General features: G+C 38.6%; 1 protein-coding gene across 11 annotated transcripts in view; it reads left to right on the top strand.

Moving 5' to 3' along the window:
• Window positions 1–25,777, top strand: part of SYNE2 (spectrin repeat containing nuclear envelope protein 2) — a 313,786-nt gene that overhangs the window by 242,117 nt on the left and 45,892 nt on the right. For all 11 annotated transcript variants that reach the window (XM_073242275.1, XM_073242277.1, XM_073242279.1 and 8 more), the window contains 17 exons: window positions 64–195; window positions 3,481–3,677; window positions 4,566–4,698; window positions 5,655–5,837; window positions 6,242–6,388; window positions 8,005–8,181; window positions 10,062–10,217; window positions 11,539–11,691; window positions 16,497–16,667; window positions 17,121–17,251; window positions 19,223–19,427; window positions 20,702–20,881; window positions 21,576–21,704; window positions 22,925–23,079; window positions 23,172–23,316; window positions 24,205–24,299; window positions 25,424–25,658. In XM_073242275.1, coding sequence (XP_073098376.1) covers window positions 64–195; window positions 3,481–3,677; window positions 4,566–4,698; window positions 5,655–5,837; window positions 6,242–6,388; window positions 8,005–8,181; window positions 10,062–10,217; window positions 11,539–11,691; window positions 16,497–16,667; window positions 17,121–17,251; window positions 19,223–19,427; window positions 20,702–20,881; window positions 21,576–21,704; window positions 22,925–23,079; window positions 23,172–23,316; window positions 24,205–24,299; window positions 25,424–25,658 — 2,724 coding nt within the window. The remainder of the gene's footprint in view (window positions 1–63; window positions 196–3,480; window positions 3,678–4,565; window positions 4,699–5,654; window positions 5,838–6,241; window positions 6,389–8,004; window positions 8,182–10,061; window positions 10,218–11,538; window positions 11,692–16,496; window positions 16,668–17,120; window positions 17,252–19,222; window positions 19,428–20,701; window positions 20,882–21,575; window positions 21,705–22,924; window positions 23,080–23,171; window positions 23,317–24,204; window positions 24,300–25,423; window positions 25,659–25,777) is intronic.

Genomic DNA, 25,777 nt, shown 5'->3' with positions numbered 1-25,777 from the left:
GTCATTGTCCAGAACTCATCTAGAAAATACCCCCCCACTGATTTTATCTTCTTGATGCTCTAGAAATGGGAAGAATTTGATGAAAAGTATGCATCTCTTGAAAAGGACCTGGAAGTGCTTGTATCCACATTGCCCTCTGTGAGTTTGGTGGAAGAGACAGAGGAGAGATTAGTGGAAAGGATTTCCTTTTACCAGGTATTTTCTGCCATGCAGTCTGTCAAAGGCATGGTCCACAGAGCTTTGTTTTGTTTTAACTAGATCGCTGGATTCGGAAGGTGAAGAATGGAATTGAAATGAAATATTGCTCATCACACAACTCACTGTTAGACTTAGTGGGGGAACGGCAGATGGGCCATGGGCACCTCGACGCAACCGCGTCGGACTGGGAGCTGGAGCCCTGGGTCTGAATCTAACACTCACCACTTCTGTCACCTTTCTGTCTCTACACCTCAGTTTTTTTCTGTACAGTGTAGAAAATTAAGCCAATTCTTCCTGTCGGAGGAGGTGGATATCAGTGACTATATAGAAATAAAGTATGGAAAGTACATTGTAAACCATGGGGCTCTAAACAATATATTTTGTTTTATTACTGTAATGGAGCCCTGCTTGTACATATAATAATCATATATAACATACAAGAATCTGTTACCTGTCACAAGCATTGTTAAAACCTTCAAACTTTTATACTTGTATAACTTTTAATACTGTTATTATCTAAGCTGCTGCATCTCAAGTTCAATACCATAGAAAAATCTTAAAATGGTTTTCCACAAGCACTGAGAACACAACCAACAAGATAAAAAGAGGGTTTAAATCTCAACAGAAACTTAAAATACTGAGTTGTGCAGTTATAGGTAGTTACCAATTATCAACCCTAAAACTTTAAAAACAGGTTTATTGCCTGAATAGACCAGATAGAAAATGAAAGCATGAAATACTTGGCAGGCCCCTACTGTTCTTTGGAGGCCTTTTAGCTCCTATAAGAAACAATTTTCCAGTGTGGAGAAAAGGGAACCCTCCTACACTGCTGGTGGGAATGTTCAATTAGTTCAACCACTGTGGAAAGCAGTATGGAGGTTCCTAAAAAAACTCAGCATAGAAATACCATTTGACCCAGGAATTCCACTCCTAGGAATTTACCCTAACAATGCAGCAGCCCAGTTTGAAAAAGACATATGCACCCCATGTTTATCACAGCACTATTTACAATAGCCAAGAAATGGAAGCAATCTAAGTCAGTAGATGAATGGATAAAGAAGATGTGGTACATATACACAATGGGATATTATTCTTCCATAAGAAGAAAACAAATCCTACCATTTGCAACAACATGGATGGAGCTAGAGGGTATTATGCTCAGTGAAATAAGCCAGGCGACAAAGACAAGTACCGAATGATTTCACTCATCTGTGGAGTATAAGAACAAAGAAAAAACTGAAGGAACAAAACAGCAGCAGACTCACAGAACCCAAGAATGGACTAACAGTTACCAAAGGGAAAGGGACTTGGGAGGATGGGTGGGAAGGGAAGGATAAGGGGAATAAGGGGCATTACAATTAACACACATAATGTAGGCAGGGGGGCACGGGGAAGGCAGTATAGCACAGTGAAGACAAGTAGTGATTCTATAGCATCTTACTATGCTGATGGACAGTGACTGTAATGTGGTATGTGGTGGGGACTTGATAATAGGGGGAATCTAGTAACCATAATGTTGCTCATGTAATTGTATATTAATGATACAATATAAAAAAAAAACAAAACAGTTTTCCAGCTGCTGGATTGCTGTAGTTATGTTCCCTAGATGCCTAGAAAGTGACAATCTCTTTGCCATCTTACTATATTGAGCCTAACTCTAAAATAAATCTGAATCCCCTTGGGGGACATAAAGCAGCTTTTGAATTCTTTGTTAGTCTACAGTCCAGAGGGTACCATCTGACAGCTAAAAGAAAACCATTGAAAACTGATAGCATCTTAAACTTCATTATATTAGGAAATTATTCCTATCAGTCAACATGATAATAAGCCTGATTTTTTCCCCAAAAGTGACCATATCCCTTAAAAAGTAACCTGTGATTCTGTTAAATTTGAAACATTTTTTAAAATTATATAATTGTTCTAAGGCTTTCCAATAAATTTACCAAACTAAAAGAGGACAGATGCCTTGTAAAGCCCCTTTTACAGACTTCCCCAGGTCATTCTGTCTTGTGCATGGGCCATGGAATGTGGACACTGGGTGCCTGGTCTCAGGTTGAACAAACCATGTTCAGATGCTGGCTTGGCACCTTCCTGGCTGAGTGACTGGAGCAGTCTGGCTCCTGTGTACAAAATAGGGAAATTGGGAAATGGAAACTATTCAGAAATGCTCTAAAGATGAAGTGTCTCCCACTGAAAGCTCAAAAAATTAGACATTTTTAATTTTTAGCTAATGTTGGACATTTTATTCCAGCCTGCAGGGTTGGGTAGGGAGAGGAGGTTACAAATGTGGATGGTGGAAAGGACACCAAAGTGGAATTTTTTAGTCATATTTAAAGGCTTAAGTTAATTGGGAAATAGCAAAAGTTTTACTTTCATTATTATTTATTTTTAAAGATTAAATTGCTGTCAGGATAAACGTCATTAGATGAACCCAACTGTGGAACATAATTGCCTTTAGAGTTCTCTTCGGAGGTCATTGTCTTCACAGTTTTGTAGAATTTTATTTTTCTTTTCATGATGTTGGATTAGCAATGAGCTATTTTAATTTATTCTTCTAAAGTCCTCATCCTGTCTCCCTACTGAATCCACACGTTCAGAAGACTCTAGAAATTAGTTTTTTCCCTACTATTTGAGTCTAAAGGGTGATAAAGGTTTTCTTATTTACCCCCTTCAAACCTAGGTCACATATAAAAGGCTTTACAGGGGCCGGGTAGGAGGACAGTATGGGGCGCTGGCTGGGACTCCAGTCCCTGCGGACGTGGGGGCTGCGTGGAAGAGTACCAACGAGGGCAGACCCTTATAAAGCTGTAGTTGGTGCCCCATTCCAGCCCATCTTTGCTGTGGGGGAATGCAGACACAAGTTGCTAGATCTTCCAGTTTTCACAGAGTCATGGGAAATCTTGATTTCTATATAAAATTTCCTGACTTTCAAAATAATTTTCCAGTCAGACACAACCTGTCTTCAAGCCCCATGGACTGTCAAGGTTGTGTTTTGTTTTTAGGTGAAGGAATTAAGTATCAGATCTAAATCATTTTCTGCTTGCACGTATAAGCCTGTAATTGAACCTAATCTGTGCTGTAGAAATCCGTCAGTCAGTCACTGTCATTGTGAAAGGTGGTCAATAAACCATTAGTCATGTTTGACTGCAAGGGTCTCGAAGGTTAGGAAAGTATTAATACTGCTTCAGTAGCCTCTACTGTTGGTTTTTAGTGGAAGTATTTGTGAATAGATTGGCTGGTTTTGTTTTTAAGTGATTCATTCTATGACTTTACTTTTATTAGCAAATAAAAAGAAACTTGGATGAAAAGCACGCCCGGGTTTACCAGACTCTTAATGAAGGCAGACAGCTGATGGCATCTGTGAGCTGTCCTGAACTAGAGAGCCAGATTGCAAAACTGGAAGAGCAGTGGCTGTCCCTAAACAAAAAAACTGATCATGAACTACACAGACTACAAACACTTCTCAAGCATCTGCTCAGGTATGTTTCCTGAGGGATTGATTGGTGTCAGACTTCGCTGCAGAGAAAAACCTCAGAGGGATTCTCAGCCAGCCAGGTTTTACAAGTGGTCCCCCTATTGTGGGGGTTTTCTTCGACCATCTAAAGCAGTTGGATCCCTCTTATGGGCTAAATGGGATCTGGAGTCTCTGGTGTTGGTTTGATGGACTCGAATACTGTGTAATCAGATTACATAGATGTGTAGACTTTAGGAATATGTTATAAAATTATACACGTTACCTTTATACCATGATGTTGCTCTTCCCTACCCTCTTCCAAAAGTTGTAAAATGTTAAAAAGGAAATAATTGTAGCTAAAAAATAGTTTGAAGAAGTCTTTGGAGTTCTTCAGAGAATTTTTTTTTTTTTTCCTAATCTAACCTTGAACCCCTTGAAGAGAGTAGAGATATAGAATGCTTAAACCTCATTGTTGTCCCCACCTCTTAGGGGCTGTCTTGACCTAAAGAAGGTTAAAAGTTAGAAGAGGGAGAGCAGTTTGTTTGGATATTTTCATCACATCAGAAGAATATATTGGCATCTAGACAACAGCAATTTGCTGTTGCACAAATGCTGGTTTATGTTTTTATTATAAGTGAGTCTATAGAGGACATTTGATGAATAAAAATAGTCTCTGTCCTTATGCATGAGCTTACTTTTGTGGAGCTATGATAAGTTTTTAAAGTGTTAAACCTTAAAATGCTTCTGTGTTCTTGATAAGTTGTAACACAGTCATACAAAATGCCAGGAACATCAGATTAGGGGAATGGGATGAAATGGTATAATCCTTAAAAACATTATGGTTTTCTGAATAATAGGGCTACCACAGAAAAACACAGTGAAATAAATTCCTTTCTCACTTTGCTCCTCTTAGTTATAACAGAGATTCAGATCAGTTAACGAAGTGGTTGGAATCTTCTCAGCAAACTCTGAATTATTGGAAAGAACAGTCTCTCAATGTGTCTCAAGACTTGGATACGATCAGGAGCAACATAAATAACTTCTTTGTAAGTTGTGATAAAATATGCTCAGATGATCATTGGACAGAAGTAATTATCAAGGAAAAATTATCAGGGTTGATGTGATAGTTTCAATCATTTGTGGATAAGGGCTAAGACTTGGGCTAATAGCTGCATTCTTAGAACCGTTTGTTTATAGTTGTCATTTATACATTTATAGTAATGACAAAGTATATTTTTAATTGAATTGACCCTGTAAAATATATATAAAATTGTAACTTGCTCTGACATGGGACATACTTTACAAGTACAGAAAATAACTCTTTTGCTTCCCAGAAACCTCAGAATTGTTAACTCATAAATGTTAAAGTTAGTAAGTATATGGTTTTAAATTGTATACAGAATTGATATTTCTACTAAAATGTAACTGTTCTGAGATTTTTTTTTTTACAGAAACAAATTATTTTCCTCATACAAACTACACTTCTGAAACCTTGAAGTCTTTGAGCCTTTTTCCTGTTTTTCATATTTTGTAGCTATGATTTCTCACTTTGGTATTAAAATGTAAATACTTTAAAATGTACATAAAACCTCTAAGTACACAGGAAATATTTCAAATACTTGTTAAAAATTTGTTGCACTCAGTTCTTTTGATATCAACTTTGTATTATGTGCCATAATTTCTTTTTAAAGTTAAAATGATTTGTCCATTTTTTAAAATGTTAATCCACCAGATTATAAGCCACTCAAGGGTCAAGAGTTCCATTTCTCTTGTTTCTCCACCATGTATCTAGAGCCTAGAACAGTGCCTGACACTTAAGAAAACCATGTGTGCGCACTGGAGCACCTGTGCACATACACAGCAAACACCCATATACATACACATACAAATACTATTTGAATTAAATTCAGTTACTTGTTTTGGACTCTAACCAGTTATTCTGACTTTTAAATATGGCACAAAGTAACTAAAAGGTTCTACATTTTAAAACTGTTTCCTTTAGGAGTTTTCAAAGGAGCTTGATGAGAAGTCCTCCTTGAAGACTGCAGTTCTAAGTACTGGGAACCAGCTTCTTCACCTGAAGGAGGCGGATACAGCTACCCTGAGAGCTTCTTTAGCACAGTTTGAACAAAAATGGACAATGCTCGTAACACAACTTCCAGATATTCAAGAAAAACTTCACCAGGTATGTATTCAAAGACCCAGATTTGAATTAGCATTCACTTGTTAGCTCACAAATCATTTGTCTGACTCCATAATTTTCATTGACACTACCTATTTTTCTTTGGCACCACTGAATATAGGTCTTAATTACTGGACTCTCCTCCAATGGGATCTTTCTTAAGAGAGAAATCAGGCTTAATTACTTTATTTCCCAGTTTATCTGCACCGCTGTGTTACTTTATGTGAAGGTCATTGTCATTGTTTTGGGGTCACTTATTCTAAGCTTGAATGCTGGGTTTGTTTTTGTGAGTAACCTGCGTAATTATGTACCAAGACCTTTTATCAAACCAGATATCATCTTTAGTGATGCCCTGATTCATTTTGTTAACTGTAGGTAATTAAATGGAAATCATTTTGTCCTTGCAGCTTCAGATGGAGAAATTGTCATCTCATAAAGCAATCACAGAAATGATTAGCTGGATGAACAATGTGGAACATCAGACTGCAGAGGAAGACTTTGAGCATTCATTGAGTTCCGCATCTCAAGTTAAAAATCTTCTTCAGAAGTACAAGGTAATTATACAAAAAGAGCCAGAAGCCTTTTCATTAAATAAGAAGGCAAATCAGTTAGAGGGAAAATACTGACCAAGGAGACATGTAAGATATAATTTAGAAAAACTAATTCTAGGGGTGAAGAATGGGGTGGTGGACAATTTCAGAGAAATAAGTTAGTGTAATTGCTCTTATTTGGTCTAGATTCCTTCAGTAGCTCCCTTACTCACAGAACAGAGTCTACGCTTTTAACTGGCTCTGGCCCCTCGTTCTCTCTCCATCCCCTCACCTCCCCCATCCCCCACCATCGTTGCCTGAACCAGATGATTTACAGCCCCTCAACTGCCTCTAGAGCTCTTCCTGCTCACATTTTTGTACCTTTGGCATGGAATTCAGTGCCCTGCCTTTAACTGTAGAAATGCTAATAGTCATCCTTTAAGAATCAGCTCAAGTATCCCCTCATTTGGAAATACACCCAACTCTCCTACCCGGAGCAGTTGACTTTCTGGGATTAAGTCCCCCATGGCGCTATCAGGAGCTCTATCATGTGGTATTAGAATTATCTGCTTACTTGCCTATGTCTCCACCTTGACTTAGCTTCTTAAGAGCATTGACTATCCTTCACCTTACTGAAATACCACAACCAGCCCAATACCTGGCGTCTAGTAGGTGTTAGTTAAATGTTCTTTGAGTAGAGGGTGTATAAGGAGAATTTGATACCCTTTTTACAAATAGTTATGTAGGTAGCCTTCTCTGTGGTATTTGACTTCAAGTAGACTTAGCTAATGCTTAAAAAGCCACATGCAATCATCTATTGTATGCCAGGCAGTGTGTTCACCACTAATACAGAGATGAATACCCCAGTCATTGCTTTCAAAGACCTCACAGGCTGATGAATTTAGCTTCTGGAAGGCAGTTGAATGGCTCAGTCACAAAGCATGATGTTAGAAGGATTTTACTTTTATATGCGGTTATATCCTAACTTCAGTGAGTAGTAGATATTTAGAGGGTCCGCATGTATGTATTGTCAGAGGCTCCAGCAACCTAGGTTTGTGCTCCAAAGGATGACCGAAGGAGGTACTAGAACCTGCCAGGATAAACCTATCAAGTTTCAGGGTAGACAGAAACGTGCTTGTTCCTGGGTGGGTTTAGGATTGCTGTAGAACTTAGTCACCCAAACTGGGGCCTATACTGTCCCCAGGGGAACAGAGAAAGTGCCTGAACTGACCAACGTCCTTAAAGGTGTCCCTGGGTTTTCTGGGAATGTCTCTAACTTCAGACTTTTCCCATCCTCTCATTTCTATGAGCCCATGACTGGCTCTGAATTTCAGGAAGCCACCTGTAGGAACCTTTTACCAGTCCCTGGGTCTTGATTTTAGTCAGATGATGTAGCTACCATACATGGTACTGCCTTTGACTTTTCAGTCTCCTTGAAAGTAGTCTCTGTGTTCCCAGGAATGTGAAATTCCCTAAAGACTCTCCACTCAAAGCATACATCTGGTAGAACATAACTCAAGACAGGTGCCCCTTGATTAATGGATAGGAACTTGGTGCCCTCTTGGGTGTACCAAAGGGAAAATCAGTTCATCTAAACTACTTCAATTCAGGCTTTGGTTCAAGCTTGTTTTTTGTTTCAGGAGTTCAGAATGGAAATGGACTATAAACAATGGATAGTTGACTTTGTTAACCAGTCATTACTTCAGTTAAGCACCTGTGATGTAGAAAGTAAGCGCTATGAGAGAACAGAGTTTGCAGAGCACCTGGGAGAGATGAATCGCCAGTGGCACCGGGTCCATGGAGCGCTAAATAGAAAGGTGTGCTCATGTGTCACAGTTTAATGTATGAGTTGGCCTTTGCAAAATACCGCTTCCTGAAAAATTTAAAGATACAGTTAATTTACAACTAAGCCTAATAATCTCAATTTATAAATCCTGTGTTTCCACCTTTTCCAATGGTGCATATGAGAGCATAAAAATAGTTCTTATATTTCTTTGAGATTTCTTGGTGGAAAATTGAGTTAGGCAAGTGAAGAGGAAAAATTTTATTAAAGAAGATATCACATATTATGTGAGGCTACTTAATGGTCAGTGATTTTGACATTTTCTATGAAAGTAGATGTTGAAAAAGCAGCAAAACTATTTCAGTTTGGAAAGATGAAAAGGAAAAAATATATATATGCCTTGTGGTTGATTTTCATTTCATGACTGAACAGATTAAGAAAACATATTCTTGGAAAAATACTTAATATTTATATATAATTGATAGTGACAGTTGGTTGATTTCTTTATTGCATAGAGCATGCATACAAATGGATTTATACAATTAAATTTCAAATCATGAATGGACAAAGCATGGACAATTCACAAACTAAAATTGTAATTAGCAATTAAACATGGAAAGATTACAATTTCAATTATGAGACTTTCAAAATAAATGTGAATATAACATTATACACTTATTAAATTAGAAAATTTTAGTAAGGTAAAGATAAAAGCCCAAAGCTGTCACATTGACACATTGCAGATAATAGCTTACATAACCTTATGGAAAGCATTTGGGAAATTTCTAGAGCCATAACAATCATCCTGTCTTTCAACCAGAAGTCTACCTCTGACACATTTATTTTAAAAAAATAGTCCTTCCTAGTATAACAACAAAGCAAAACTGAAGAAACAAAACAGCAGCAGACTCACAGACTCCAAGAAGGGACTAGCAGTTTGCAAAGGGAAGGGGGTGAGGAGGGTTGGTGGGGAGGGAGGGAAAAGGGGATTAAGGGGCATTATGATTAGCAATCACAATATAGGTAGGTCACGGGGAAAGCAGTATAGTGTGGAGAAGATAAGTAGTGACTCTGCACTGATAGACAGTGACTATAATGGGGTTGGTGGGGGGACTTGATAATAAGGGTGAATGTTGAAACCATAATGTTGCTTATGTGAAATCTTCATAAGATTGTATATAAATGATACCTTAATTTAAAAAAAACATAGCCCATCCTATAAAAAGAAAAATATATGTGCACAAAGTGTTTAAGTCCGTATTATTATGAATTGCAGTGAAAAATGTAGAATGCCTTAATTTCCAACTACAGGGGAATAAGTCAAATTATACTGTGTCCATTTGATGAAATATTGGATAGCCTTTGAAACTGATATAGGACATGATAGGTCATGACACAGCAAGTCCCTATGACATATTGGAGAAGGAATACAAAACCTCACATGTATTATGAATGTAACCTAATACAAATTGTGAGCATTACTAACAAGAAGAATCACATTAGAAACAGTAATTATTAAATTGATGAGTTACTTTTGATATTTTTAAGTGACTCAAGAATCTGGGGAAGGAAAATCTTAACCTTTATATATATCAGTAGATGATACAGTGAAAAAAAATCAAATGTCAGCAACATGATGTTATTTTGTACACATTATGGAACTAAAACAGCCAACTTTCTTAGGTGCTTAGCTTTCATTTCAAATGTTAAATTTTCTTTTAAAAGGGTACTTTAATTCTATTTCCTTTATTCTATTTAATTCTGTTCATGAATCTTTATTCCAAAAGTTATTGGGAAATTCTATGCAGAAATATTAGAACTCCGAGAAGACACCAAATTATTCTTTTAAAAATAACATGACATTTACATTTTAAAGCTTGTGGTTTTAAAGTTTTTATTTATCATAACTTGTAGATACAACATTTAGAACAATTTTTGGAAAGTATCACTGAAAATGAAAACAGAGTACAGATTTTGAACAACTGGATGGAGGCACAAGAGGAGAGGCTGAAAACGTTACAAAAACCCGAAAGTGTGATCTCAATGCAGAAGATGCTCCTGGCCTGCCAGGTGAGAAGGCCCCCGGCGCCTGTGCCGCTCGGTGTGGCCGGGCTCCTCAGCCGTGGCTCCAAGGAGAAGGCCAAGCTGCTAGAGTTTCTGGGGGTTCTTCTGCAGACCCCCATGGCCTTTCTTATGTACAGTAGATAATTTTCCATGGGTTTCACAAAATTAAAAAATACTGTTTTTTATGATAGAAGGAGGTATTTTCATGATTGTTACTGTTCGTAAGAGATGTAAATGTGAGGGAAAAAAATGTTCAAAGGGAATTTTGATTAAGACATTTACCAGTTTTTGTGTTTTTTATAATTTACCCAATACTCACAAAATTACTCTGAAGTTTCCATTATTTTTCATATTCCATTTTGTTTCTTCAGAGAAAAACAATGTTCTTTTACTTACTGTGTCATGTGTTCTAAAGGACTGCTTGTGTCTTGGGGCCACTGTCTAAATCTTTGGGCTTGAGGGTGTTGGCCGTGCCCTCATTTTGTTCTGATGTCATATGCCAGGTCACTTAGTCTTTGAGATGCCCTCTCCCAAATGTACATTAACCGTTAAGTGCTGTCCTGACAGTGTCACTCCCTACTGAGAACACTTCAGTTGTCCCTGCTGCAGACACTGCAGCTCATGCTGCTCCCACACCTAGTACAGTAATGGCTCAGCTCACTGCCGGGACAGTCAGGTCAGACCCCAGTTCTGCTTGGAAGGTTGCTAAATAATCCTGGACAGAGTATGTGAATAGCAATACCACCATAGAGATATTTTCAAATGGTCACATCCTGTTTCTAATCACCCGTTAGCCATTTCAACTTTGAAATTCTTATAGCCACCTCAGATTCAACAGACTTCTGTCTAGAAGCCTACAGCCCATAGCTCTGTGCTTATCCCCCAGCAGGCCATCCTGGGTTCACTAGAGTACTCAGCTCTGCACAGCATGGATGCCATTGCTATCTTCCAAATGAGAAATTACAGGCTTGGAAGTTCGATGACTTAATGCCTGGTCCCACAGCCAGTACAGGGCAGATGTGGAATGAGGACTAGATCTCAACTCTTTATGCCATGACTGATGATAAGGATTTGTTACCTAGACTCTTCTAAAATTTAGAGTTATGTAGTAATTGAAATTATTGTCAACATGTATATTATAATAATGTAAATTCATAGTGTAATTAATCATTGTAAAAATTTGAGTATATTACGGTTAAATGTTTTTGGTGTAATGTTACCTAGTTGTATACTCTGATGGCATTTTTACTTGAAAAGAGAGAATCCTGTATCTTACACCTAATTGTTTTGTAATGTGCATATGAAAACCTTTTCTCTTACCTCCTAGGATATAGAAAATCAACTTGCAATTAAATCCAAAGCACTGGATGAGTTGAGACAAAGTTATCTAACTTCAGAGAGTGGGACGATGCCATTGTTAAAAGATACAGCATCCAGGATTGATGGGTTATTTCAAAAGAGAAGCAGTGTAATCCACCAGGTACTAGAATTCATTTGAAGGGTCCTGTTCCTTTTCACATATCCTTCTTTTATCTTACTGGTTGTTGTTTAATCATGGAGACTAACTCTATGCCAAAAACTAAAAACTTACTGAGAGAAATACTGAAGTGAAGTAGAGAAAAACATTTAAAACTGCTCTCCCCCTGCTTTTGGGGGGGGGGAGGGTCAATGTATAACTAGATGCAAAGCCTCCAATTCAGATATCATTGGTGGGCTGAAATCACTCAGTTATCTTTGTTTTGTCTAATGTCATCTCACCCCCCAACCAAGCAGAGCATCTGGCATTGTTTCCTGGCCAGATACACAGGAGCAGCTGTGAAGAAGCAGCTCAGATTCCCCATGTATACAAAGAGATGCCTCAGGGAGGGAATGATCCTGCCTCGTAGCCTTCATTAAGCTAGAAGCATGGTCAGCATAGGAGGAATTGCAGAGGTGAAGAGAAAGTCTAGAGGAAGGGCATGGAAAACATTTGGTAATTTTATGAAAGACATGTCAGAGCCTCATTTACCCTTCCAGGAGGAGAGCAACAAAGGGAAAAAAAAAGACAGGCAACTCCTTATGTGCAATCTTGACATTTCCCCACAAATAGAGGGAGAAAACTATAAATACTAATCACTTATAGGTATGCCCATGTTTCCCACATAGTCCTTACTGTATATTTGTCATCTACTAAAATCTATTTATAACCATTTTTCCAAGAAGGAATTGGGAATAACCTGTATGAATGAAATCCATCAACAACCCTCAGCCTTATTCCTCCCTGAGATCTCAGGCAGGAGAATAGGCATGAGATTAACTTATCTTGTGTGAGTCATTTGTTAAACATATCTTCTGTGAGGTACTATGTTCAATGCCAAGGATGCAGAAATAAACAAAATAAATGGGTCCTACAAAAGAGCTCACAGGCTACTAGAGGAAACACACATGAACAGATAATTGCAACACAGTGAATTACAGTACAATAGAAATGTAGAAGTGAAAAAAGATTGAAATAAAAACATGAAGGTACACTAGCATAGAGACAGACATAGATAAACGGAATAGAATTGAGAGTCCAGACATAAACCCTCACATTTATGGTCAATTGATTTTCCACAAGGATGCCAAAACAATTCAGTGGGGTGAAAAAAAGAGTCTTTTCAAAAAAATGGTACTAGAAAACTGGAAATCCACATTGAAAAGAATGAAGCTAGACCTCTACATTCACACAATATACAAAAATTAATTCAAAATGATTCGAAGAGGTACAAATGTAAGAGCTAAAACTATAAAACTCTTAAAAGAAAATGTAAGTGAAAATCTTCACAACTTTGGATTAGACAGTGGATTCCTAGATATGACACCAAAAGCACAAGCAAGCAAAGAAAAAATAAATTTGACTTCACCAAAATTGAATACTTTTTGTTTCAAAGGACACCATCAAAAAAGTGAAATGACAAACCACAGAATAGAAGAAAATATTTCTTCCTTAAGGGACTGTATCTAGAATATATAAAAAAAATGAATTACAACTCAGTAATAAAAGGACAAATAACCAGAGGGAAAAGATGGGCAAATGATCTGAATAGAAATTCCTCTAAAGAATATATACAAATGCCCTATAAATACATGAAAAGATGCTCAATGTCATTAATCATCAAGGAAACACAAATCAAAACCACAATGAACACTATTTCACACCCATTCTGATGGCTATAATAAAAAGACAAGGATATGGAGACATTGAAAACTTCATACTCCGCTGGAGAATGTAAAATGGCCCAGCTATTTTGAAAAACAGCTATGAATATGTCTACATATATTTGTATATGTGACAGTATGGCTGGTCCTCAAATTTTTAAACATGAACTCAACAATTCTACTCCTAGCTATCTACCCAAGAGAAATGAAACATGTCCACACCAAAACTTGTACATGAATGTTAATAGCAGGATGATTCATAATAGCCAAAAGGTAGAAACAATCCCAATGCCCATCAAGTTATGTAAATGAAGAGGATATAGCTATGTAATGGAATAGTATTTGGCCTTGAAAAAGGAACGAAGTACTGCTACCTCCTACAGCAGTGATGGCCTTGAAAACTGGTAAGTGAAAGAAGCCAGTCACAAAGACCACATATTGCCTGATTCATTTATGTGAAATGTCCAGAATAAGCAAATCTCTAGTGACCAAAAAAAGTAGATTAATGGCTGAGGAGAGAATGAGGACTGTTAATGGATATGGGTGATGAAAACATTCTAAACTGATTATAGTGTTTATATGCACTAAGTAGGTGAATTGTATGGAATATGAATTATATCTCAATAACACTGATTTTATTGAAATGCAGAGGACAAGAGACCTAGGTCATCCGCCCATAAGATCTCCAGAGTCAATATAGCCTAGGGTTTAAGAGCAAAGGCTTTGAGTCTCTGCTTAAACAACGATCCTGGCAGCACCATTTTCCATCTGTGTCCTAGGGCAGGTACTTAATGTCTTAAAGCTTCAATTGCCTGCTCTATAAAATAGGGATGATAAACCTACAAACTTCTCTCTACCTTTGTAGCAGTACCTATGCAACACTCAGTGAATTCTGCACTACTGGTTGATACCATTTTGAAAGTGATCCTCCCCCTCGTTTGGGGTGTAGTGTGGTATGCTTAATGGTTTCCTATCCTCTCTCTCAGAGATACCATTTCTCTCCAGGAAACTATAATATTCCAAGGGGTTATAGATAGTTAGGAGCACCAGAAGTTGCATCAGCTTTACACATAGAAGCCGTGAAGGCCTTTCGGAGCCTGAACCACGGCAGGGCCTTGTGTAACCATATGCCTATAGGCACTCTTGTATCAGAATCAATCCTATCACCCAGGGGGGTCCCAGCTTCTGCGAGCTATTTATGAGTAGTTCCCTTCCTGCCTCCCTTTTTTCCCTCCCATCTTCTCTTCTTTAATAATGATTGGTTCTTTTTCTGAGCCATGCAACCCTTATAAAGACATTGGCCCACATAATTGCCAGTGTGAGACTTACCATCTTGGCATCCCAGGTATTTCATCTGTCCCTGTGTGGGGCAGGGTTTGAGGAAGCCTTCCTGGCCCTGTGGATGTGCAGTGCGCCCTGCAGTCATCAGGCAGAGAATAGAGCGCCTGATGCAGGCCCGTGAGGCCACATCCAAAACCGGGCATCACATACAAATAAACGTCCAGTCAGGCTGACAGTGATCACACTCTGTCTCTATTCAGATCTTATTTTAAACAGATGTAATTCACATACCATAAAACTCACCCTTTTGAGTGTACAGTTCAGTGGGTTTTAGTGTATTCACAGAGATACACAACCATCTCTACTGTATGATTAGAGAACCTTCTCATCACCTCAAAAAGAAACCTCCTCCCCATTAGCAGTCACTCCCCATTCCTCCCTTCCCTTAGTTCCTGGAAACCGCTGGTCAGCTTTCTATCTCTGGATTTGTCTGTTCTGGGCATTTCATATACAATATTTAGTCTTTATGTCTGCTTTCACCTAGCATGTTTTCAAGGTCATCAATATAAGAGCATATATCAGCATTTCTTTTCATGGATAACTACTGTTCTGTGTATGGGTATACCACACTTAGTTTATCCACTGATGGACTTTGGGTTGTTTACACTCTTAGGCTATTAGGAATCATGTTACTATGAACATTTATGTACAGGTTTTTGTGTGAATATAATGCTTTCAGTTCTCTTGGGTTTATGCCTAAGAGTAGTATTTGTGGGTCATATAGTAACTCTACTTTGTGAGAAACTGTCTAACTGTTTTCTACAGAGGTGACACCATGCAGTGTACGAGGGTCCGATTTCTCTGCACTGACCGCCACTAGCTGTTAGTGGAGTTCGGTAATAGCCAGGATAGTGGATGTGAAGTCAGTGGTATCTCATTGTGACTTTGATTTGACTCCCTAATGACTGGATGTTACATGTGCTGATTGACCTTTTGCACATCTTGCTGTGAGGTGTGTGTTCAATCCTTCACTCATTTTTTAGTTGCATTATTTGTGTTTCTGTTGTCCAGTTGTAAGTGTTCTTTATATAATAGGTAAAGTATATGTAATTATATATAAATATATATTTTTAAAAATATATATATATATATAAAGTATACAAAAATATGTATTGTTCATTGTGTCAGAGATCATTCAAATATTTCAACTTCTATCCTTTCATGATTTCAAAACACAGTCTAAGGTGTAAAACAATGCCCTCCATTGTATTTCCTCCTACTTCGCAACTGCCCATCATTTTGGCCACGCACATTGCTCTCCGGTTTATGCTGGCTTTCCAGTCGTAGTGAGACTCAGGGCCAGGTGACACGGGTAACACTTTACATTTATAATGCCTTGCATTTTCAGAGCATTATTACAGATGCTATATTATTTATGTTTCCATTTATTATATCCGTTTGTGGATGAGGAAATAGGCTCAAGGGTTAAACAAGTTACCCAAGGTCAGAACGCTAATGGGGTGTCACTGAAATGTCCGCTTACAGATTCAGATTCCTCACCCAGCGTTTGGCCATGGGGTGAACTCTCCATGATGTTCCTTCTGGCGTCAGGGCTCTTTTCCACTCACTTATTCTGTAACTTAGCCTTCTCTGACATTTTTGGACATTGACCTACCCTTCCCACCTTCAGGTAATCACTGGAGCTCCTCCAGTACTCTCAAGTGGAAATGCCTGAATCAGATACAATGGTGATATCTTTGGAACAATAAATGAGAGAGCCTCTTCCCAGTGGTTTTTGTAAACTGTGTTCCACTTCTTGTGTAGGTCAATGAGCTCAAGACCTCCATGCAGTCCATGTTACGGGAGTGGAAGGTTTATGATAAACTCTATGATGAAGTGAGCATGATGACAACCCGATTCTTGTACTGCGTGGAACACGGCAAGCCTGTGCTTTTATCATTAGCGGCCTTAACGTGCCAGGTGAAGAATCTTCAGGTAAGTTAACCAGACCTTGGCACAGTGCATCAAAACCTCTAAGGGCAGCAAGCAAAACCGGGCACAGTTGCTTTTGGTGGTCTTCACAGAGAAGCACAAAACAGTGTTTTAAATAGCAGCATTTAAACTATAACTTGAAATTACAAAGTGAATTACACGAGCCAAAGGAGTGAAACTGTAAAAATATACATTGAATTTTTCTTGATTTTCATGTCCATTTAATTTCAGTTTGGTCTGGGGTGAGGTTTTTTAGTACATGTGTTCAAATTCTAGCCTCAAAGAAAAGACTGTCTTCTCAGTTGTCTTCTTCATGTTTCTAATAATGTATCCTCCTCCCATTAAGGTTTGAGTATTAATGATATTGTGACACAGCAGCAAGTGTTGAGAAATGGCTGCCTTCTTTGGAAGTGGCCAGGCCTCTCTGAAACCAGCCTTCCTGCTGTGTTCTCTTAGTCTCTTCAGGACGAAGCTGAGAGAAGTGAAGGTAGTTGGGAGAAACTCCAGGAGGTTATTAGAAAACTCAAAGATTACTGCCCCTCAGTTGCTGAAATAATCGAAGAGAAATGCCAGGATACCCACACAAGGTATGCTTTAATATTTAATTTGATAATTTGAATAATGATCAGATATCTTAATGACTTGTGGCTAATGAAGTGTTATAGGCTTTGTAAAGTCTTCTTAATCATTTGAGATAACTGCTTTCATGCCATTCTGGTCTCTTGTGCTGTGAAGGATCTAGTTCATGTAAGATTCAATGCTATAAAGACTATTGCTTGCTTTGTGCAGTATTTGATATGATAAATCCAGCTATGCCCTAATTACGGTGCCACTGTAACCATTTGCAGAGGGCGTAGACTAAATGCGCAGTGCAATCCCCAAGAACACCAGAATCACAGGCAGAAACATACTAAGGGGTGGCCAGATGGGTAGTCCATTTCAATGGAAACATGAAGTAAAAGAAAGGGGATGTTAGAATACCTGTCAGGGAGGTGTTTGTGAGGTTGGAAAGAATTATTTGATGAACTTCTTATTGTAGAAGGCTCCTTCTAAGGAGTGTGGCCCTAGTCAATTATGAGGCTTTTATTTTGCTGGTGGGATATTGAAGTTAGCCTAAAGCTGATTTGATCCAGACAAATCCCTCCGGTCCTCCACCCTTCCTTCATGCAGACTCAGCCTCTCCTATATATATATCAACTTTGAACAAGTGTTGAATAAGGGACACCAAATTTGTATACCTGCTGTGGTGTCCTCAGCTCATGATCCAGTCCTATTGAAAGAGAGGGAGAGCAGAAGGTAAGGAGGAACACAGGACCATATCTGACTCCACGTGGAATATCAGAGGCCACCCTCAAAACATATGTGATGATGCACTTTGCTACTAAAGAGATCCAGTTGTCACCACTGTACACATCCAGTTGTTGGCACAAGAATACATCAGAAGGCATGTTGGAAAAGGCTAAATAAAGTAGCACCAAAATGCTAATAGTAGTTACCTCTAGATTAATGAGCTGTCAGGTGACTTCTTTTTTTTAAGCTTCTCTTTATGGATAGGGAGGTAGGTGGGTAGATAATCTAAGTAGAGATTATAGGAATAGATGGATTTAAACAATTTTGGGGGGTTTTGTTTTTATTTACTATGAGTATATGTTATAATTGGGAAAGACCTTGATAAAAATAAGGATTTTTCTGATAAGATTTTTAAAATACATAAAAGTGAAGCATTTGTGCCATTTTTACTTTTTTCACCCATTTAGCAGTTAGGATATTGTGAAACAAGCATTCTCATGTGCTTCAGGTGAAAATGTAAATATTACATGACCCCATATACCTATCACCTTAAAAGTACATTTATTCTTTGACCTGGTAATTCTCTCAGAAATTTAGTTTAAAATCAGTATCTTAAAATGCAGGAAAATAGCCTTTTGCAAAAATTGAAGATTACTTCAATATCCATACTAAACTGGAATTTTGTAATTAAACAAAAAATGGACCACTGACAGACCATTATGTATAGCCATTATAAATTAAGCTTATTTTTTTATTAATAACGAGGAAAATTTTTGTGTTTTTTTAAGTGAAATGAGAATGAAAGGCAAGATACCACAGTCTGTTCATGGAGTAAAAGCAGTTTTCTTTATTTCTGCTTTTATATAAAAAGGAATATGTTGCTTTTGTAATTAGAAAACAAACTGGACATACATACAATTAAAATAAGGCCTTTTTAAAGACATCCCCAACCCCCCATAAAATAGAACACCTTCCCATCTGGAGAAAGTTTCATCAGGCATATAGTTCAGTACTTTCTCCACCTTTGTCTAAAAGACATTCTTAATATAATAGATACTTCTTGCCAATCATGGGTTGAGAATTATAAAGTCAAATATCCTAATTTTGACTTTGGTTTATATAATTGTGATGCTGTTAACAAAAGGGCATTTAACAGTGTCGCCTTACCAACCCATTGGCTGTTAACCTGCTGTCAGAGGATGTGCATTATGCTTTTGCTGCAAAGGGAAGGATGGAGTGAGGGTCCTGTTGTTCCTGTTCCCTGACAGGTGGACCCAAGTAAACCACGACATCGCAAACCAGTTGCAGAAGGCCCAGAGCCTGCGGCAGCTCTGGCAAACCTGTAACAGTGCTCACGCTGAAGCTGCCACAAGGCTGGAGCAGCAGGAAGCAAAGTATGGGCAGCTCGCAAACACTGCCATGTCTGGAAACAACCTGGCAGAAAGCCTGCCCCCAGCCCTATGGAATATGAAGGTGGGTGCAAAGCCCTTTGGGAAAACCAAGGCCAAGGCAGCCCAACAGGCAGAGCCATGACCGGGGGACTAGGCAGACCACAGGGCCAGAGAAGTGGGTCAGGACAGGTGCATGAGCAGGCAGTGTTGGGAACAGGCAAGGCTGGGATGTAGGCTTGGAAGGGCCAGGTCACCTCAGTGGGGCACCTGACACCACCTTGTTCCAAGTCTCCCCTTTGACCCTACAGATAAATCTCTAAAGCAAAAGCCTCCTACAGAGTTTCATATAAAAGCAAAACATCTCAATTGAGTGTGATCATCTAATAATAGATGTCAAATCTCTTGCTTTAGAAATAATTATGGACTTGTACCATGTTAATATGGCTTTTCTGTGGGTATAATGATTTTTAGACTATAATTAAGAGTTGTAGAATGTCCTCTGTGGTATTAGCCTATTAATCAGTTCCCAGAAAGCAAATACTTTCTAGTTTTAAACAGGGTGACCACATACATTGTATATCTCTGATACCATAGGTGAAATGAGAAAGTATTAACTAATTTAATCTGAGAAAGGATTGCAGCAGATGCTCCTCTCTGGTCAAGTGCACTCCCTCCAGAGGGCTTCTTATTTGGAAAAGATGCTGCTTAGGAAAGCAAATGAACTTGAGGTTCATCTTTTCCTTTCAAGTTATGGTCTTGGCCAGTTGCACACTATCTTCAATTCCTTATACCCTATGAATAGTCAGTAGTGCTTTGTGAATGGCTCCTTGGGGAAACTACAGAATAGTTTTCTGTATTTTTGCACATCTGCCTGATCCACTGTTCAAAAAAAAAAAAATTCATGCACACAGTGTTTACACAGATTTGCCGTAAAATCAGCTTGGTTAATGAAGAGTCTACCAACTCTGCAAGTGAATCCACTTAGGTTATGAAGTCACAGGCAGAAGACAGAGTTGCATTGATTCTTTTTTTTTTAAATGGTATATCTCCAAAGTGTTTGATTGGAAATACAAAGGACTCAACCCAGGTGGTCTCCAGTTTTATAGACCGGGAGCCCCAACTCTCTTGGTCAGTTGTCAGTTCTAGCTCCAAACTGGTAAATTTCAGAACAGCACTAGTGATAGGCATCATATAAAGAAAGCTTAACTTTTACAGCTCTTTAAAATAGACAATAGCAAAAGCCATGCCCATAATTTCAGGGCAGAAGTTCTCCTAGATGTTGATGGAGCAGCAGGAGGCAGGAATTTGTGTTGTGAAAGGAGGAGGAACTGTTTCATGATCACTTTTCTTCTCCAGGAGCTGCAGCATGATGTGCAGAGGACTAAAGAAGCCTTTCTCCAAAATGCCCCTCTCTTGGATCGGCTCCCGCAACCTGCAGAGTCCGGCGCCCACTTGCTCCTCTCTGGTCAAGTGCACTCCCTCCAGAGGGCTTCTTACTTGGAAAAGATGCTGCTTAGGAAAGCAAATGAATTTGAGGTTCATCTCATTTTTCCATTCAAGTTGTGGTCTTGGCCATTTGCACACTACCTGCAATTGCTTATATCCTATGAATTGTCAGTAGTGCTTTATGAACTGCTCCTAAGGGAAACTACAGACTAAAAAATGTCCCAAACTTGCCTACCATTTGACATGATTCTTCGTTCACACGGGCAAAGGGCAGATCTTGCACAAATATTTCTTCTCTATTGAACATATTAGTTTAAGAAGTGAAGTACTATATTCCTTACCCTGTTCTAATCTCACAGATACTCAGATCTCTAAGTGGGGTAATTGAGTCCTAGAAGTAGCTGCATAAAGCGTGGAGGTTTGTTGTATTCTTCATTCAATTTTTGAAAAGCCTTTAGTTAATGAGCTGCCAAAAAGCTGCTAGAAGGCCATTGTGACCCAATAGCACATCTCATTATCAGCAGGACTGAGGGAGTGGAGTACTCAACGGGCCCTGCATACCCCACTAAAGCAGGGGATCCATTCATCCCTGAGGGCTCAGTGATTTGCCAAAGACACAGAGTGAAAATCAGTTCTGGAATATTCATCTCCGAATAGCCAAGATAGTAATGATCTGCTTGGAGTTGAAAACAGCTTGAACTTTCTGTCAGTTCCCAGGACTAGGCTAAATTCTGTTACACATGCAAATGAATATTATTTCTAACGAAAATTTGTCTTGTTCTAGTTTGTTCTGTCACAGTTCAAGGATTTTGGGGACCAGTTGGAATCTTTAAAAACTCTCATTATGTGTGAAGAAGAGAATTCAGATAAACTCTATCATCAGGGAAAAGAAGAAAATCCTGACTCATTCCTGGTATTGCCAGCATTTGTCTTTCTACAGAGCTTAGACTCAACCATAGCATAAAGAAATAAGCTGATGATGGTTGCATGATATAATCTGTATCCTAATTCTTGAACATGGTCATTTATATGCCATTTATTCTTGCCCTGTTTTCCTTAAGCTCTAGAAAAGTATGGCAACATAGGCATTTATTTTAGTAATATGCCACCATAATCTTAGTAGATTTAAAAATTTTTGATGTCTTTGCTTCAGTGAACTAGAATAATCTAGGAATTGGCTGTTGTGATTAATTGAATTTTCCTGGTTAGCTGAAAATCAAAAATAAAGTCCCCTATTAAATGTATATATTTGTTCTTTTTTTATTGCCTTAGTATATAGCTAACATAAATTAATGGAAAAATTAAAGAATTCTACATCCTGCAAACTCCAAGAACTTTTAACAACCTAGGTCAACAGTAAACTATGGTACCCTGTCCAAACCCAGTACACCTCCTGTGTGGATAAGGCATTCCTGGCACAGAGCCATGCCCTTCCATTTACATACTGTCTGTGGGAGTTTTTACACTGCAAGGATAGAGTGGAATAGTTGGAACAGAGATCATCTGACCCATAAAAGGTTAAAATATTTATGACCTAGCCCTTTACAGAAAAAGTTTGCTGATCCTGACCTAGAATATTACAGCAAAGTTCTGCAGTGATAATGTCGACATTGTGAAGGATGTTTGCTTGACATATTGTTGACCTAGAGGCTGTCTCTAGGATTTTGTTTTAAAAATAACTTTCGATGAGTTTGCTTGGAATTTCACATTCCACAGAAATATAGATGTTTAAGTGCCATGCTTTGCTAGGTAATTTTAAGGGCTAAATTTTCATTTGATTTGTAGGCAAACCACAAGATCTGCTGAAGATCAATTGTTGGCAGACTAAATGGAACTTTGAAAGGCCAGAATGGGTCCGTCAAAAAAAAAAAAAACAATTTGAGATCACGTTCTATTTCTTAGTCTGGCTAGGTGTTAACCATGTGTTTAGTTTGTTATAGAAAAGCCACAGGATAGGGATACCAGAATTGAGGTCCAGATCTAATACTAACTAGCTGACTGTGGGCAAGTCATTTTACCTATTTAGGCCCCATCGTTAAGATAAGAATGGTGTACAGGATCTCTGATACCTTTTCATCATCTTGATACCTTACTGGCATCCAAAACTCTGAAATCTGACTTTTTTTTTAATAGAAGCATGTGCTGGCACTGACAGCCCGATCACCCGATGTTGAACATTTGAATGAAGTTAGCCTCAAGCTCCCACTTAGTGACATAGCTGTAAAGACATTACAAAACATGAACCGCCAGTGGATTCGGGCCACAGCGACAGCTCTGGAACGTTGCAGGTCAGAACATCCCATGTCTGCGATTCAGTTTCAGTTAACATAAAATTAATTGCTTGAGCTCAGCAATGTTCCTTGTTTCTGAACCTTTGTAGGGAGCTTCAGGGAATTGGGTTGAATGAAAAGTTTCTTCATTGCTGTGAAAAGTGGGTCCAGCTTTTGGAGAAGGTAGAAGCAGCACTCCAGATGGATATTGCTGACAGCCTTCCTGCTCTCCTGGAACAGCAGAAAACATATGAGGTAAACTCATACTCTCTGCCACTTTGGGGCAGGAGTCAGGGAAAGATAGATTCAAATAAAATACAGAGAGTACCTGTCAGCCCCTAAATACAGAATGTATGTCAGTTTATCATTTGTAAAATTCTCACACATTTCATAAATTTCAACATGTGTTTTATGGCTGTATTAATGACAGAACTCCTGGATTTTTCTACAGTAGGTAGAGGCTTCTCAGACAACTCTTGATTTCACAGAATGCAAATATACCAAGAGAATGCTAAAATACTTCAGTGAACATGCAAATAGGAGTTGAGTAATTCTCTCAAATACTGAAGCACCTGGTGTATTGTAATTGTAGCGTTAACAATTCCATAGAGGAGTTTCACCACGCTTGTACTGGTGTGCATGTGAAAGTACTCTTGGTGGTTATAGATAGCTCCTACATTTCAAAATATGCCTGATTAAATTCACTGTAACTTTTTAATGTGACTGATTCAAGTCTGCATTGTTACATGATCATCCCAAGAAAAGGAAATCTATCCAGTCAAAAAAACTTAGTTACTAGAATAAATTGCTGAAATTATATATTAGATTGCTCATCTTTAAATGGATTTAATAATAGTTATTAAGCCCAAAGGCTGACAAATAAGTCATGTGTTTTTAGTGGTGCCTAGCAAATAGTAAACATCTAGTAAACAGGGATTAGGTGCAGTTATTATTAGACCTCTTCTTTCTGAGATTCTCTTCTGAGGTGATGTTGGTGTGGTGATTGAGCCTTTTTTGGTAGTTAAGCTCAAATAATTTGAAAATTAACCATCTCATACAGCCTCGCTTAGGTTTTAATAGGAAATAGAAATTCCAGAGGTATAAAAGGGATTCCTGATATGTTATATTTTAACTATCATACAGACATTAGAAGCCGAAGTTTCTATAAACCAGACAATTGCTGATTCTTATGTTACCCAGTCCTTACAACTCCTGGACACGACAGAAATAGAGAACAGGTAAGCCATCTGGTTACCTGGTTGTGATGTGTGACACGGGGGGCTGGTCTTCTACTGAGTGAGTCTTGACCACTCAGTGCCCTGTGGCCATGTCAGCTGATAGACAACCAAGGGTCCAGTATGCTGACTATATTTGGATGGGGTCTTTCTATGTGGCCATAAAAATATCAGTGGCATTTTTCTCTATCATAGGTGGGTGAACTTAGCAGACCAGACATTTTTGTAAATATCCACTCACCAAGTATAGTATGCTAAGTTTTCACCCAAAAGACTCTTCTGGGTGCTTCCTCTTCTGCCTTCAGCCTCATGACATTTTGTTCTTTAAAAAACAATTCTTAAAGAGCTGCTGTTCCCAGTGGGTAGCTATGTCACAGTTGTAAAAGAAGAGATCTCTCTATGCCATGTACATGTGTCAGATCACTGGACAGTCCAATCAGGCTGAGCAGAGCCTTGACATGGCCTGACCTCTTAAATACTTTAAATATTCTGAAAGGTATTGCTTCCCCCCATCACCACCGATATACTTGTGAATCTTCTTTCAGCATAACTAAGAAAAACAAAACCCATTTCTTCCTAACTCTGAAGTAATAAATTCATACAACTCCCAGGATGATAAAATAGATTTGATTTTGATCAGTAGAAAAGCATGACTTTTCCCATAATAAATAAAGGCCCTATTTATCATGAAGGGTATTATTTTCTGCAAGAGAACTTGCAGATAGCATTTGCTGAAATTATGTAAAGCAACACTCAAGGAATCAATACCTTTTAAGGTTCTTACTGTTCATTTCCTGTTGATCCCGTGTTCAGTTTTCCACAGGGCATTTGCAATCATGTTTGTTAGAAGAGCTTCAGTTTTTTTAAGGGAATGGTTGTCACACATGTTGACAGAATACCAGGTCATTTGCAAATATCTTCTGCTAAACACCTTTTGCCAACCCTCATGCTTCCTCTGCTCCAGCCCCAAGTTTTCCATCATATTTAAGTTGAATGGTACAGAGATCTTAAGTTTTCTTTTTCCATGAAATTGTGCATGTAAATAGCAAATCTGAGTTTCTATTATGCATGGATAATTAATGTTTCTACATGTTGTCAGGATTCTCTAACCATCTGTTTTTCCCAAGACCGGAGTTTGTTTCCAAGTTCATGAAACTGAAGGACCGGTGGCAGCATGCTGCCCAGAGCATTCGGCAGCGGAAGAGTGACGTCGATGGGCTGGTGAGGCAGTGGCGGTACTTCACCACCTCTGTGGAGCTCTTGCTCCGCTTCCTCGCTGACACCAGCCACCTGCTATCTGCAGTGAAGAGCCAGAATTGCTACAGCCTCTACCAAACTAGAGGTCTGATCCATGAGCTGAAGGTAGTGTGAGCATAGGAGCAATGTGAGAACTACAGGGGGTCATTATTTGGAAGATGTTCGTTCACCTCAGGTTTTATGTTTTTTATGATGATGTGGTTCCAGTGTGTTCTCTGCAATGG

Source organism: Manis javanica, chromosome 8 (assembly GCF_040802235.1).
Source record: "Manis javanica isolate MJ-LG chromosome 8, MJ_LKY, whole genome shotgun sequence".
Lineage (NCBI taxonomy): Eukaryota > Metazoa > Chordata > Mammalia > Pholidota > Manidae > Manis > Manis javanica.
The sequence above is the reverse complement of the archived record's forward strand: the minus strand, read 5'-3'. Positions and strand labels throughout refer to the sequence as shown.